Consider the following 17,146-nt stretch of genomic DNA (forward strand, 5'->3'; position numbering starts at 1 on the left):
GAGAGAAAAGAAAGCCTTCCTTAGCGATTAGTGCAAAGAAATAGAGGAAGACAATAGAATGGGAAAGACTAGAGATCTCTTCAAGAAAATCAAAGATACCAAGGGAATATTCCATGCAAAGATGGGCTCAATAAAGGACAGATATGATATGGACCTCACAGAAGCAGAGGATATTAAGAAGAGGTGGCAAGAATACACAGAAGAACTGTACAAAAAAAGATCTTCATGACCCAGATAATCATGATGGTGTGATCACTTACCTAGAGCCAGACATCCTGGAATGTGAAGTCAAGTGGGCCTTAGGAAGCATCAGTATGAACAAAGCTAGTGGAGGTGATGGAATTCCAGTTGAGCTATTTCAAATCCTGGAAGATGATGCTGTGAAAGTGCTGTATTCAATATGCCAGCAAATTTGGAAAACTCAGCAGTGGCCACAGGACTGGAAAAGGTCAGTTTTCATTCCAATCCCAAAGAAAGGCAATGCCAAAGAATGCTCAGACTACCACACAATTGCACTCATCTCACACACTAGTAAAGTAATGCTCAAAATTCTCCAAGCCAGGCTTCAATAATACATGAACCATGAACTTCCAGATGTTCAAGCTGGTTTTAGAAAAGGCAGAGAAGCCAGAGATCAAATTGCCAGCAACTACTGGATCATCGAAAAACCAAGTTCCAGAAAAACATTTATTTCTGCTTTATTGACTATCCCAAAGCCCTTGACTGTGTGGATCATAATAAACTGTGGAAAATTCTGAAAGAGATGGGAATACCAGACCACCTGACCTGCTTCTTGAGAAATCTGTATGCAGATCAGGAAGCAACAATTAGAACTGGACATGGAACAACAGACTGGTTCCAAATAGGACAAGGAGTACGTCAAGGCTGTATATTATCACCGTGGTTATTTAACTTACATGCAGAGTACATCATGAGAAACGCTAGACTGGAAGAAACACAAGTGGAATCAAGATTGCTGGGAAAAATATCAATCACCTCAGATATGTGGATGACACCACCCTTATGGCAGAAAGCAAAGAAGAACAAAGAGCCTCTTGATGAAAGTGAAAGAGGAGAGTGAAAAAGTTGGCTTATTAAAGCTCAACATTCAGAAAACAAAGATCATAGCATACGGTCCCATCGCTTCTTGGCAAATAGTTGGAGAAACAGTGTAAACAGTGTCAGACTTTATTTTTGGGGGCTCCAAAATCACTGCAGATCGTGACTGCAGCCATGAAATAAAAAGATACTCCTTGGAAGAAAAGTTAGGACCAACCTAGACAGCATATTCAAAAGCAGAGACATTACTTTGCCAACAAAGGTCCATCTAGTCAAGGCTATGGTTTTTCCAGTGGTCATGTATGGATGTGAGAGTTGGACTATAAAGAAAACTGAGCACTGAAGAGTTGATGCTTTTGAACTGTGATAATGGAGAAGACTCTTGAGAGTCCCTTGGGCTGCAAGGAGATCCAACCAGTCCATCCTAAAGGATATTAATCCTGAATGTTCATAGGAAGGACTGAAGCTGAAGCTGAAACTGTAATACTTTGGCCACCTCATGCGAAGAGCTGACTCATTTGAAAAGACCCTGATGCTGGGAAAGATTGAGGGCAGGAGGAGAAGGGAACGACAGAGGATGAGATGGTTGGATGACATCACCGACTCAATGGACATGAGTTTAAGTAAACTCCAGGAATTGGTGATGAACAGGGAGGCCTGGCATGCTGCAGTCCATGGGGTTCAAAGAGTTGGACACAACTGACCTACTGAACTGAAACTAATCATACTATGTTTTTATTGATGCTTTTGAACTGTGGTGTTGGAGAAGACTCTTGAGAGTCCCTTGGACTGCAAGGAGATCCAACCAGTCCATTCTGAAGGAGATCAACCCTGGGATTCTTTGGAAGGAATGATGCTAAAGCTGAAACTCCAATACTTTGGCCACCTCATGCAAAGAGTTGACTCATTGGAAAAGACCTTGATGCTGGGAGGGATTGGGGGCAGGAGGAGAAGGGGACGACAGAGGATAAGATGGCTGGATGATATCACTGACTTGATGGAGGTGAATCTGAGTGAACTCCGGGAGTTGGTGATGGACAGGGAGGCCTGGCGTGCTGTGATTCATGGGGTCACAAAGAGTGGGACATGGCTGAGTGACTGAAGTGAACTGAACTGAACCCTGAAAACAGGAACTTTTGAGAGGCAGATAAGAAATGACGAAGTTTGGTTTCAGGGCTTTTGGCCGCCCGAAAAGAATTCTCAAAACTGTAGTTATCTAACAGGCCCTGTGGTTCTTAGGTTAGCAGATTGTTAGCTGCTTGAGGAGGTGTCGTAGGGTTTGAGTCAGCCAAAGAGAGCAAACGTGATAGAGGCGAGCTGTGACCTTGAGCAGCTGACTCTACCCTCAGGCTCTGTGTAGGTGCTGAGGCACAGAGTGTGACCTGTCCTTCCTGTGCTTTCTGTGCTTTGCGTCCATGTCATGGAAGCAGATTGTATCTAATCTTATCAAACTAGAAAAGGCTCGTGACAATTTGACCATCTCCTGAAACTGAGGCAAGGAACCTCTGGCTTGACTCCATCCTCTTCAGTGCCTAGGGTCTGTGGGGAAGTCCTTCCCGGGTTCCTGTGGGAAATTAGAATCTACTCCCAAGAGTGTGGGCTCTCTTTCTCTGGGAGAACTGACTGGAGCTGTGTATCTGTGAGAGCTCAGTGGGTACCAAAGGAAAAACCCACGATAAATGTTGCCACCAGGCTCCTTTGTCCATGGGATTCTCCAGGCAAGAATACTGGAGTGGGTTGCCATGCCCTTTTCCAGGGGATCTTCCCAACCCAGGGATTGAACCCAGGTCTCTGACATTGCAGGTGGATTCTTTACCATTTGAGCTAGGCAGGAAGCCCCTACATGATCACAGTTACTGTTACCTGGGCCAGCAGAACAGTTCTGCTGGTACATCTGGGTTCCCAGAAAGTACTAAGTTCTTCCCATGTATTATTTTGTATAAATGTCACAGAAATGTCTATGAGAGCCATATTATTAGCCCTATTTTACAAATGAAAAAACTTACCCCTTTCTGAGCTTCAGAAGCACAGAGCAGGGCCAACACTAAAAGCTTTCTTTATCATCACAGACTCCACCAGCTTTACCATTCTGACCCTCTATAGCAAAGAAGACCCAGAAAACAGGAGCCCTGCATCTCAGTGTCCTTTCCTGAGGGTTCCTGGTAGCTCGGGTTGTGTTGGTTTGTTGGTCTCTATGGCATGCGGATAGCCAGGCATTATCTTTGCAAGAAAGATGTTTGGGTAGAGAACCAGAATGGAGGTGATAGGTGGGTCTTGTTTTGAAATTGCTTTCAATCTTCAACAGATAAAATAGGCTTTATTTGTATATTTAAGTCTAAGAGGTTTAAAACTAGTATAATTTTTGTTTAGTTGCCCCTGAAACTTTCAGGGTCAGTTCCTACCTCCCATTTCCTAAACAATGACTCCTGAGACAGAAGCCATCTGTCTGGTTTCTATATACGTTAAGGTAGAAATAAAGCTGAAAACAAGGTGGAGTAGATGCTCTCACTTGTATTCACATGTGCTAAAGATCTCTGGGGACCCATTCTTCTACTTTCACATTTCTGCAGGGGGCACCCAGAATTTTTTTCTGTCCACTCAAGCCAAGTGTTCCTCAGAAGCTCATGACTGCTTTCTCTGTTGCCACCCTGGAGTCAGGCAGAGAGAAGCATCTTAAGGGCAAGCAGCAGTACCATTCAGAGAGAGCCCAGCATCCCTCTTGAATTGTTCTCTGGTGCATCCAGTTCAGTGCCATGACACCAGGTTCCACATCAAGTTCTCATGGCATGAAATTCACAGCAGCCGACAGCATGAGCAAGCAGTTCTGGGAGGAGAGAACACTTGCATTGATGCCCTAACCACGGTGGTTAGCTCTCCGTCTCTCGTGTGGGGCTGCTTGTTGGCCTGCCCTAACTGTGTCCCGCAGATGACTAGAGCACACAGTTGCTGTCCACTCCACAGCTGATTAGCAGATTCAGGTGTTTAATAGGATCTTTCTAGCACCAAGCCTTTAGAAAACATAGTCCTGAGTCTCTAACATTCTGTGTATGTGTGCGCTCATGTACACGTGTGTTTATGTATGTTGAGGAAAAACCACGAAAGGGAGGATATTCAGAAGAAGCATATTGCCGGGTCTTATACATGAAGCTGATAAAGAACAATAGAGTACTTAGGCTCAAGCACCAACATTTATAATCTCAGGAAGAAGCACTCTGGCAGAAATAGAGGAAGGCTGGAGTATTCCAGCTGAAATGTGGGGCTCCTATCCATGAGAATGTGATTCTGCAAGTCAAAGATACAAGCCTAGCTGAAGACTCTGTAAGGCAAATCTAAGGTCTAAACACCCAAGAAGGAGAGCTTGAAGGACATATGTAGTTACCAAGTCTGAAAGGGTTAAGGTGGGATTTGAGGTCAAGATTAGAAAGCCAAGGATTCTGGGCCAAGTGAAAATGAGAAAGGAGAAAAAGCTGGCCGAAAACAGGTTGGAGGTAGGATTGGAATCCTAAAGAGTTTCTTCAAATCACGCAGAAGCCCTTTGTGACATAGAATTTTGTTTCAGAAAATTAGTGGTGTAAGTGAGAGTGGGGCTAGTTTACCGTAGGTAGGTCTAGGTGGGGATGGGGGTAGGTGGAGCTTAAGTGGAGTGTTTGAGTCTAGAGAGTTGGGTAGAGTTATTTAGTGGGGAGTAATGGGAGACGGTGCAAGAAAAGGGATTCCTTTGTATAGGGGCAGGCTTCTTCAGCCAGCCTGTGGTGGAGAGACAGGTGTGGGATGGTTTCTGACACTTGGTCAGAAGGATTGACTACCATTATGTGCCAGACCCTAAGCAAAGATGTCATAATTTTTTTTCCAGATATTAAGTTCACCTATTATCTAGTGGAGAAAATAAAACCTGACTCCAGAGTTTAAAGCTGGGGTGACTGCCTAAACTTTGATATTGTTAACAGGGAGAAGGGAACAGACAAGGTTTGAATGGAAGATATGAAAGAATATTGTTGTGTTTAGAAAGCAGATTATGCAATCGAACTATGTGAGTTCAAGCTCCAAATTTGCCACCTGCTCTGTGTGTGAATTTGGGCAGGTTTCTTACCCCCACTCAACCTTAGTTTCTTCATCTATAAAACTGATATGATAAGAATTGCTACATCATGATATCATTGTGATGATTAATTGAAACAGCATGTAAAGTGTTTAAAATAGTGCCTAATATGTAAGTGCTCGAAAGGGTAGCAGTGATGAGGAGGAGGACGAGGATTCCGTTTGATGCTTGATGGTTTAAGTAATAGGAAAGTATCCAGGTAGAGATATACATCAAAAGGAATTGTGAGACTGGAGACGCAGAGAGAAAACCCAGGCTTTGGAGCCATCTCCATTTAGGTGGTAGCTGAATTGCAAAGATGAGATGAAACTAATAAGCAGGAAGTTATGGAGAGAAAGCAGTTTTGTCTCCAGAGGGCATTTCACAATGTCTGAAGACTCTTGTTTGCATTAATTGGGGATCGGGAGCAATGTATCATCTACTACACAGAGGCCAAGGAGGCTGCTCCCTATTTTACAAAGCACAGTTCATTTCCTCCCACAGCGAATACCAACAATAGATGTAACTTGTGCCAAGGCTGAAAAACCCTTGTAGTTTCCTCAGTCACAGTCATCTGGAGAGTATGTGTAAAGTTTGTGGGGACGAAGCTGATGAACATAAAGCCAGGGCAGTCTAGGTCGCAGAAACCATGGGAGAAGAGAAATTGAAGACTGAGGGCTCTCAGCAGTGGCGTATGGTACAGAGAGGCTGATCGTGAGAGCAGAGGGAGTCAGCAGCCAGGACAGTCTTCAGCGCTGGAGGAGACCGGGGTGCAAGTTTTATGTGACTTTCCAAATAAGCTTGGTGGTTAAAGGTAGGAGAGAGAACGATCTCTTGAGAGGGCAGCGTTGCCATAGGAAAAGTGTTAATTCTGCATTCTTCTTTGCTTCTCAATTTGACTGTGTATCAGGCTAACAACTTCTAGGTCAGATTCCTACTCCTCTGATGCCCCCTCTTGTTTTAGCAACAAATGTGATTAGAGGCAAATCTGGATTAGTGAATTAGTTCCAAGAGTGTAGCATTTGTGCAGCTCTATCATTTTAGAGATAAAAGGGAGACTGAGTTTAGCTTTTCACTTTTAATAGCTCGGGAGCCTGAGGCCCTGAGAGATTCCCTGACTTATCCAAAGTCACGCAGCTGGTTAGTTCTTAAAGACACACCTGCATGCCATCCCGGCCGCTGACTTCCCATCGCAAGTGCTCTCTTCCACGCCACGTTGCTTTCCAGGGGTCTCATCCTAGTTCTCAGAGGAAGGAGGTTACTAGATAGAGTGGTTTTCAGTGTGATGACCTAGATTAGGCTGGCCTGCGGTGAATCTTTGCTCCATAGCTTACCTGCTGTGTAACACCAGATCAGTGACTTCATCAGAGGGGACTTCAATGTCCCCTCCCCATAAAATGAAAGTATTATTGCCTCCCTGAGGATTAAATCAGAAACACGTCTGAGATGGCACTTGGAACACTGCTTGCACATGGTCCCTCTTAACATCTTCATTATTATGATTCATAAGACCCTGTCTGTCACAGATTAAGGGGCAAGAGAATGTCCAGCAACAGAAAGCAGGCCAACATTAGACATGCTGTCTGAGTCACCCAGCCTTGCTCCTCACCCCATCTCCTTACTCTGCCATAAGAGCAGTATCGTGAGGGTTGGTGTTGCTGTAGTTATACAAGGTCTTAAAGCAGATATCTTTCCACTATATTGTGGTGATGTCTATATGTCATTGATGTGTCTGGTATTTCTTAAAAGTCAATGACTTCACACTGCAGGCCACTCACTGAATCAGCTAATTAGACCCTGACAATTTTTAGTCTCCCTGTCTATGAACACGGACTGTCTTTACTTTCATTATTTTCTCTTTTCTTTCATCATAGATTCCCTTATACAGATTTTGTACATATTTAGTTAGATTTATACCTAAATCTTTAATTTTGGGGGTGCTAATTTAAATGGTATTGTGTTTTAAAATTCAAGTTCCATGTTCATTGATGGTATATATAGGAAAGTGATTGACTTTTATATATTAGCTTTTTGTCTGGCAGCGTTGTTATAACTGCCTGTTAGTTTGGGAGCTTTTTTTTTTTTTGATGATTCTTTCAGATTTTCTACATAAATAATCATGTCAGTTGTGAACAGAGGCTGCTTTATTTCTGCCTTCTCAACCTATAAACCTTTTATTTCCTTTTGTCTTTTGAAAAGGAGAAGTAAGATAAAACGTCCTTGCCTTGTTCCTGATCTTAGCTGGAAAAATCAGTTTCTCACCATACAATATGACATTGACTGTAGATTTTTTTGGTACACCTTTTTATGAAGTTGAGAAAGTTCTTCCCTATTTCTAGTCCGCTGAGGATTTTTATCATACATGGATATTAGATTTTGTCAAGTACTTTTTTTGTATCTATTGATATGGTCATGTGATTTTTTCTTCTTTAGCCTGTTGATTATAGATTAGATGAACTGATTTTCAAATGTTGAACCAGCCTTGCATACCTGGGGTAAATCCCTCTAAGTTGTGGTATATAATTCCTTTTATACATTTTTGGGTTTGATTTGCTAATGTCTTATTGAGGACTTAACTTTCTTTGAGCCATATTTCATTTTAAAAATTACTCTTAAAGAAAAAGTATGATACATTATTGTAGAAAATGTGAACTTAAAAGTAAAGAAAAAGAAAGAAAAGTACTCTTTATTCCAGCACTCAGACATAACTGCCCTCCGACATTTTGATGTGTTTGGTTTGCTGTTGTAGTTTAGTCACCAAGTTGTGTCTGACTGTGACCTCATGGACTGTAGCCCGCCAAGCTCCTCTGTCCATGGAATTTCCCAAGCAAGAATCCTGGTGTGTGTTAGTCACTCAGTCGTATCCGACTCTTGGCAGCCCCGCGAACTGTAGCCTGCCAGACTCCTCTGTCCACAGAATTCTCAAGGCAAGAATCCTGGAGTGGGTTGCAATTTCCTTCTCCAGGAGATACCAGGGATCGAACCTGCATCTCCTACACTGGCAGGCAGATTCTTTACCACTGAGCCACCAGGGAAGCCATGTTTATTCTAGTCTTTATAATACAAATAATAACTGGAACAATAAATATCATTATTATTTCGCTGAGTGGATACTTGAAATAACTAAGTGATGGCTGAGGTAGCGATCCCGTGGTACTCTTAACAAAGAGGAAAGAAGGTAAAGAAGACACTAATGACTACTTTTGTCTAGAGGCTTCTGATGATGAGAAAAATGGCTTGGGAGGAGATTAAATGTTCATTTTAATAACCTTTTCACTATGCTTCTCAATACCCCATTGTAAAATCCAAGCAATCCAAGCTTCTAACCATTGTCAGGAAAATTTTTGTCATCTCTCAGAATGTTGGTAATAGAATGTGGTTCATAGTTTGGGGGATTTTTTTTTTCCATAGTTCTTATCTGCTATGCTTCTAAAAGTGAAGTGTAGTGAAAATGTTAGTCACTCAGTCGTGTCCAGCTTGTTGCCACCTCATAGACTGTAGCCCGCCAGGCCCCTCTGTCCATGAAATTCTCCAGGCAAGTGTACTAGAGTGGGTAGCCATTCCCTTCTGCAGGGGATCTTCCCAACCCAGAGAATGAACGCAGGTCTCCTACATTGCAGGCAGATTCTTTACTGTCTGAGCCACAAGGGAAGCTTCTGTTAGATAATTTCCCAAGCCTTAGGAATGGACAGTTGTTTTATTCATAAATATTGGCTATTCCCCTCATACACAAAAGACACAGGAGATGGGAGATCCAGGCATCCACTGAAAAAAGACTCTGTCCTCCTTGCTGATGAAGCTCTTCCCTTGTCTGCCCTCACTGGAGCTTGGCAGAGGTTTGCAAGGAGCTCTCTTGAGGCAAAAATGCCAGAATAAATCCACAGGCTATACTGGCAGCCTTAACTTTGAGATTCCCTACCTGAAAGTTTCCGTGGACACTGGCATGCTGAGAGGGTACTGTGTTGTGGGAATGAGGACAGATTACAGCATTGAAAAAGTTCCACTGAAACCTTTTTTTTGGGGGGGGCGGGGGGGAATGGGCTACTTTAAAGTTATTTGCAGAAGATTTGACTAATAGAGCAAGTACTTCTGGAAGCTTCAATCAGGGTAGAGTCAGATGTGTTGCTTTTGTGTAGCTTCCTGTTCCTGACCATGTTCCATCTTTCTCAGTTCATCTCAGCAACACTTTTCTGGAACAAATCTTTCTTAAGCCATCATGATGCTTTCTAGCTAGTATGCTTGTTGTTTTTATAATCTTCCTATAATAAAAAGTAAATAAATCCTTGGTTTCCTACAGGCCAGCTAATGAGTTAATGACTTCCAGTTCATGTCAAACCCATTGAATGGTAGTGTTTCCAAGTACAAGCTCTTAATTCAGGGTTTTATGTGTTTAATTATGTATATATAAAGTGCCAGTCTGCATACCTCTTGGGTCTGGTCTGGCTTAGAAATGTTAACTATAAGAGCATATGGAAAGTACCACGGGATGAGACTTAACTCTGCAAATGTACATCCTTCCTCCCAAGATTCACTTTGGGAAAATAATGTCCTAGTGGGGATAATAACAGAAGCAACCTGTTAACAGCAGAAATATCTCAATTAAGAAGAAATAAATATGAAGAACTTGAAGCAGGAAGAAAGGGATCCTTAGAAGCAACATGTTACGGCAGAAGGTACACCAGACCTAGACCCGAGGCAAGTTGGCTTCTAAACCATACTTTGTGACTGTACCTCTCTGGGGCTTTTTGTTTTTCCTTACCAGAAAGTTGGACTCAGCTCTAGTAAGAGCAATCAGATGTTTACTAGTTAGTTCTGACCATTCACAAATAAGCTGCTTATTCTTTGATATGCTGTGTTTAAGTAATTTTAGAAAATGCTATTTTTTTTTTCCACCGAATACACCTATAAGAAAGATATATCAACTTGTGTATAACCTAGGGCTTTAAAGTTTTAACAACTTAGGGAACAATCAGTTGACCAAAGAGAGCAAACTCTTTTTATGGTTTCACTTGTGTAGGGGACCCAGGCTACTCAGGTGCAATTTTCCTGGAGTGCACCTCCAGTGCCCCAGGAAGCACTTCAGGGAGGAAGAGGAGGTTTTTCTTTTAACCAGAGTGATTTTACTTTGGGCTCTATTACACTTCGGGGTTCTACATTAAGACTTTGTTTGGGGCAAGGGAAGTTCTGTGGCTTTTAAAAGGTGTGACAATTACTAGTAGATTCTATAAAAAGGAAACTTCTACATCACCAGTCTTATCATTCTGTGATGCATCCGGCCTTCTGTCTTCTTTGCTTATGAAGAAGTTTTTCTTTTGACATAATTTGCGTGTAGTATAGTCAAGAGTAGAGACTATCACTGTCATCTTTGGGAAGCTGTAGGATGGAGACTATGTAAATTCTAGGAAGCCTACTCAGAAATGGTGTCAGTGGCTCCCAACCATCAGTGCTGATGTGAAGGGCTGGTTGCTCCTGGAGAATTGTGAAGTTTATAGCAGGATGGAGTTCTGATGATGGGGTACAATGAAACCTGAAAGGAAGTTTTGAAAGCTGTTTCATTTCTGCAATTGGTAGGGGTCCTTTCTCCAGAGTACTCAACCTGTTAACCTACCCAGTGGCCTAATCCTCCGAGGAGTCTCTCCCTTGGGCTCTGGATTTAAATGCATGCCATGACCCAAAAGTTTGTTCTTGCCATTTTGAACTAGGCTGGAGAATACCTATTGTTGATTAGTAGAGAATCGGAGTGAGAAGAAGGCATAAAGGTTTTATAAAGTATTCTGCCTTCAAATCTGTGACCTAATCTGTATAAAAATTAATTGCATAAAATAAAGGTTGAAAAACCTATGTAAAGTAAAGGAAAAGAGATAATTTAAAATTTAAAAACCATGATTTATTCACCTACTGTAATGTAATCCCCACCTTTCCTGACTGTGATGTCAGCTTCTCAACTTCATATCACATGTGTATGCGATGTCTAGTGAAATAGGTTCAGTTCAGTTCAGTTCAGTCACTCAGTGGTGTCCGACTCTTTGCGACCCCATGAATCACAGCACGCCAGGCTTCCCCGTCCATCACCAACTCCTGGAGTTCACCCAAACTCATGTGCATCAAGTCGGTACTGCCATCCAGCCATCTCATCCTCTATCGTCCCCTTCTCCTCCTGCCTCCAATCCCTCCCAGCATCAGGGTCTTTTCCAATGAGTCAACTCTAAGCATGAGGTGGCCAAAGTATTGGAGTTTCTGCTTCAACATCAGTCCCTCCAGTGAACACCCAGGACTAGTCTCCTTTAGGATGGACTGGTTGGATCTCCTTGCAGTCCAAGGGACTTGCAAGAGCCTTCTCTGTAGGTTACAAGTCAGTTTTTATTAGGCTCTCCATTTTTAGTCACTTGGAAGAGCTTTTCTTAGAAATTCAAAAAGTTTATGCCTTAGTTAAAGATTTAGTCTCTAAAGAGAGGTCTTATAAGACTAAATTTATTTCAAGGGTAGGGATCCAGATTCACTGATAAATGATTACCATAAAGCATAACACCCTTGAAATATATTCACTAAAAATAAAAAGGAATTATATAAATAAACACATCACAGTTCTCAATCTGATAAAGAACTTGGAGGGACATTAATAACATGTAACACTCCCTCTCCCCTTTCCTTTAGCACTGGGGAGAGTTCCTGCAAAGAGTATGTGAAGTCATGAGGGCTTACGTCACTTGGTCACTTGCGCTGTGAATGGATACGTGTCCTTCAGGCCTTAGTTTGCCTTGACGTTTTTTATGGCAGTGTTACAAAAGCTGCTTAAAGTATCAAGCCTATTTCAGTTTTTAAGAGGCTAATAGAAAATGGCCTCTTCTTCCTCTCTCCTGTAGTCTTTTTCTCTCCTAGTCTCCTTTTTAGGTTTTCCCAGTTTGGCTTCCCTTCTGACAGACAGTTATAGCGAGCAGAGCACCAGACGGGGAGCGGGAAGATTGGAGAACTCAGTGTCTCCTACAAATTTACAGCTGGGTCTGCTTCCTCATCTGTGAAAGATGGGGGCTCGCTTAGATGGCAGCTACTTTCTCTCTCAGTTTTAAAATTCTCTACTGGCGTTTGTCCTTTTGCCTACTGTTCTGCCTCTTCCCTGTTTCCTAGCTCAGCTACTCAGTATGCATAGTTGCCTAAAAATACTCATAAAATAAACATGGTTATGAGGAAACATCAATACGTGTAGTTGCTGGCAAGATATGGCATTTAGAAGTTCAGATTTGGTAGTTTCTCATTTTCTTTGCCTTATGCCCTAGCCAAATGCAGCGGAGTCACAGTTTATTTATTCTACACAGTTGTTGCAAACTAAAACAATAATATATTTCACTCATCAGAGAGTAAAAATTTAAAGACTTGGTATTATCCACTCTTGGGGGAAGTGTAAGAAAATGCATACTTCACACACTGTGGGAATGTAATTGGTGCATTTTTTTTGGAGGACAGTTTGGCAGTGTCAGTCAGTAGTTTTAGAATATATATATAAATTGATTCAGTGTTTCCAAAGGTTTCTAAAGAAATTCATATGCAAATATTAAGAGGTATGGCCATTGATGTTCATTGCTATCCTGTTCATAAAAGCAAAAGTTTGGAAATGTCTTGTATTTCTATAAAGAAGGGAAATATTTAATGGATATATTTATTCTTTTATCTCTCTAAATGTAGATGTCCATACCTATATATACCCGTTTCATACAGGCATTAAAAATAATACAATGAATGAAGTTGCTCTGTATATACTAACTTTTTAAGCAGGAAATCAAGACACAGAACCATATGTTCACCATGATCCATTTACATAAAAGCAATGTCATTGTCTGTATGTGTACAGTAGACTTTGTTTTGCTGTGGTTCATGTCATTGTGCTTTGCAGATACTGTGTCTTACAAATGGAAGGTTTGCAGCAGCCCTGCATTGAGCAGTACTGTTTTCCCAACAGCGTATGCTCACTTTCTGTCCCTATGTCACATTGTGGTAATTCTTGCGGCATATCAAACTTTTTCATTATTATTATGTCTGTTATCTTGTTGATCTTTGATCAGTGATCTGGATGTTACCATTATAAAAAGTTTATGACTTGCTGAAGGCTCAGATGATGGTTAGCATTTTTTAGCAATGAAGTATTTTTAAATTAAAGTATATATATTATTTTTGTAAACATAATGCTCTTGCATACTTAATAGACTGCAGTGTAGTATAAATATAACTTTTATATGTACTGGGAAACCAAAAAGTTTGTGTGATTCTTTATTGTAATATTTACCGTGGTGGTCTAGAGCAGAACCTGTGAGTCTCCAAGGTATGCCTGTATATATATGTATATATATACACACACACACACATAATGACCAGAAAGGCATGTATCAGACTGTTAACAGTAATTAACCCACTGAGGAGGAAAATGGTATTGGGAAAGAGAGAGAAGAGGAATTTCTATCTTTTTAAATACACACACAAAGTCTGTCTGCAATATAGGAGACATGGGTTCAGGCCCTGGGTGGGGAAGATCCCCTAGAGAAGGAAATGGCACCCCACTCCAGTATTCTTGCTGGAAAATCCCACGGATAGAGGAGCTTGAATGGCTACAGTCCATGGAGTCACAAAGAGTCAGACACGACTCAGCAACTAAACAAGAACAACAATACCTATTAAGTTTTTAAAAAGTAATGTATTACTGGTATGAAAACAAAAAAGTAAAAAGGAAGAACAAGGAATCACTTCCTAAAGAATGAAAAAAGCAAAAAGAGTAACAGGAAATTCATCAACAATATCCGAGAAACATTGTTCTGAGGATATTCCCAAAACTTTGGGATCTGATACGACCCACGGTTTGTGTTGTGGCCATGGCTACCTAGCATTTAGAATAATAGCCCTGCTCTCCCATGTCTTTGTGTGTCCAACGTATTCTTATTTGTCTCTGTTCTGTAGGTAACGCGGGACCAGATGAAGGCGTTTATACAGCAAGAATTTAAGAAAGTTCAAAAAGTGATTGCGGATGAAGAGCAGAAGGCCCTTCATTTAGTGGATATCCAGGAAGCAATGGCCACAGCTCATGTGACTGAGATACTGGCTGACATCCAGTCCCATATGGATAGATTGATGACTCAGATGGCCCAAGCCAAGGAACAACTTGATACCTCTAATGAATCAGCTGAGCCAAAGGCGGAGGTAAAGGAGAATGCCTGTAATAAACCAGTAGCATGAAAAATAGGCAGATACTGACTGCCATGTTGGTTAATTCTGGAAGTTCCCCCATTTTGGTCCCTAAACATGAATGGATTGAAAGCTTCAATAGGACATAAGTCTTTGCTGCTGCTAAGTCATGTCAGTCGTGTCCGACTCTGTGCGACCCCATAGACAGCAGCCCACCAGGCTCCCCCGTCCCTGGGATTCTCCAGGCAAGAACACTGGAGTGGGTTGCCATTTCCTTCTCCAGTGCATGAAAGTGAAAAGTGAAAGTGTTTAGACTGGTGTGTAAACCAGTTTGGAAATATTGGCTGCTCAGGTCTGCACTCAAAAACTAGGCCTAGCAAAATATGTGTACACTGTGCCTTAAAGGAGTGTAGTCAGTGGGCCAGATACTGTTCCCAGGTAATGAGGGAAGCCAGAAATCAGAGCCAAAGAAGAGGACAATTGACAGATTCCCAATTATTAAATGAGCCTATAGATAAAGTCACCACGGGGATGAGAACTGGGCTGAATGAGAATGTCAGGAAGTGAGCATAAAGCAGGCCAAAATAAAAGACTGGACTCATTTTGTGAATAGTGAAAATGTGCCTCCAGCTGGTCTTTTTATGAAGCTAATTGCATAAATTGGGGGCATGACTATTGGATTGAGGGGCGTGTGGGTTCAGGCATTGTGAGGATCAAAGATAGCAGTGAAAGACTCAAGGTAAATGTTAAATGACAGTTTTGGTCACTACATTCATTGTTATTTTGTAACAAGAATAAAAGAATCTTAAGACATTTTACCAAACAACATATTCAGCCATTTAGAATCTATTGCTAAAAAAAAAAAATTAAGGTGGCCATTTTTTTAAATGCATGTGCTCAGTAGCATCTGACTCTTTGCGACCTCGTGGACTGTATCCTGCCAGGCTCCTCTGTCCATGGAACTTTCCAGGCAAGAATACTAGAGTGGGCTGCCATTTCCTACTCCAGGGGATCTTCCAGACCCAGGGATTGAACCCACATCTCTTGCAGCCCCTGCATTGGCAGGTGGATTCTTTACCACTAGCGCCGCTTTGGGAAGCCCACGTGTAAAACTTATATTTCAGCCACTGGAGAGAGGCTATTATTTATGAGGTTTCATACCACTATGTTGAAAAATCTGGTTAAGCTCATGCCAGGTAGGTTTAGGGTAGGCCTTTCTAGAAGAAAACCTAGGAGAGTCCCATGAACTTTCTAGTATAGCTGCTGACTCAGTCAGCTCAGCCTTAACGAATAGTTTTCCCTTGGCCCAGGAGAGCCCAGCCACAGAATAATCCAGCCAACAAAGCAGCCAGGGTCCATCTAGAAGGCGGGCACTGCTGGTGTCGTCCTGGCAGGGAACGTGGGAGACCGTTGTTTCACTCATCTAGAGTTTTTGATTAATTGTCATCAGTGTGTGAACAGAATAGAATAGCGCTTGTTCTTTTCATTTCATCCTCCCCAGAATTAACAAAGTGTGTGCCTAAATACGTTTCTAGATAGGTGAGAGAGCATGTTATATTTATCATTTCACTTAATCTTTATTTCAGTGTTCATTTTATCCATTTTACACATGGGCTGTTGAGATGCCAAGACCTGTAGACACTGACCGGGTGTCGTTTAGTTAGCAGAAAAGAGCCAGGATTCAGTCCATCCTGTTCCCGTGCCTGTGCTTTTCCCTACCATCTGCCAAATGTCCTGTTTATATCTGTGGGAAGAATAAGGAGGATCAGTGTCCTGGACTGCTTTGCATTCCTAAGACCCTTTACTCTGTGGAAATGGTCACTGTGTGTCTTTTAAAAAATTAATTATAAATAATAATACATTTATTTTAAAATTAATTTATTTAAAATTTTTCTTTAATAATGGAGTGGACTTTGTGTCCCAAGTCCAAACAAACAAAGGTTCAGCCTTAAGAGGTCATTGACATAACTCTGTCCCCAGTTCAGCTCAGATTGGACCCTTCACATTTATTCTGTGTGTCGATTATTATTTTTTTTTCAGAAATAAAGATTCCATTTTGAAGAGATACTCTCTCTCTTATTTTCATTTCAAATGAAGAGTTTAGCCCCTCCCCAACATTAATTGTCCTTTAACTACTTGAGTAGCTCAGTTTCACTATGCTTGTTAACTCCGATGGAATTGCTCTGAGGGGTGCAAAGATGACAAGCCCTAAGGACCAGGCGATGGACACAGTAAGCTATTAAAAATGAGAAGTAGCATACATCTGGCTAAAGCTTTTACACAAAGCTGTTATTCTCTAATAGCCGCTCATTCCAGCTAATGTGGTAACTTACTGATCAGAGCAAATTTCCAGTACCTCTCTTTCATTCAACAGAGGAATTGTTTGCTTCTCTTTGCATTGTATAGGTCTTTAAAAATTTCCTGAATTTTTATTTTGATCAGAAAATCCTACCCAACACTTTATTATGAACAATTTCATATATATAGCAAAATTGAAAGAATTTTATAGAGAACACCCATATATTTGCACCAGGATTCTGCCATTAACAGTTTACTGTACTTGATTCATTTTATGTATATAGCCATCTATCCAACCTTCTAACCTCAGTTCTTCTTCACATTTAAAAACAAATTGCACATTCTGGTTCTGGACAAGATGGAGTAAATTCATTTTCACTGTACTCCTTCCCACTGATCACAGCAAAAATTCCTAGACAAAATACTGAGTCACCTACTAGAAGATTCTCAAAAGTGGAGAAAAGATGGCAGACTGACCAGGGATCTTGGGATATGAGGAGCCACACAAGGATTTTCTTGAGGGGAGTGGAGGCAGGGTTCTTG

General features: G+C 41.4%; 1 protein-coding gene across 4 annotated transcripts in view; it reads left to right on the plus strand.

Moving 5' to 3' along the window:
• The window catches only part of TRIM44 (tripartite motif containing 44), a 112,863-nt gene that overhangs the window by 29,333 nt on the left and 66,384 nt on the right, over nt 1-17,146 (plus strand). For 3 of the 4 annotated variants that reach the window (XM_069555123.1, XM_069555121.1, XM_069555122.1), the window contains exon 3: nt 14,081-14,320. In XM_069555123.1, coding sequence (XP_069411224.1) covers nt 14,081-14,320 — 240 coding nt within the window. Of the gene's footprint in view, nt 1-14,080; nt 14,337-17,146 lie in introns of all 4 variants that reach the window. The other variant, XM_069555120.1, reaches the window with a different exon arrangement.

This window comes from Ovis canadensis, chromosome 15 (assembly GCF_042477335.2).
Source record: "Ovis canadensis isolate MfBH-ARS-UI-01 breed Bighorn chromosome 15, ARS-UI_OviCan_v2, whole genome shotgun sequence".
Taxonomy (NCBI): domain Eukaryota; kingdom Metazoa; phylum Chordata; class Mammalia; order Artiodactyla; family Bovidae; genus Ovis; species Ovis canadensis.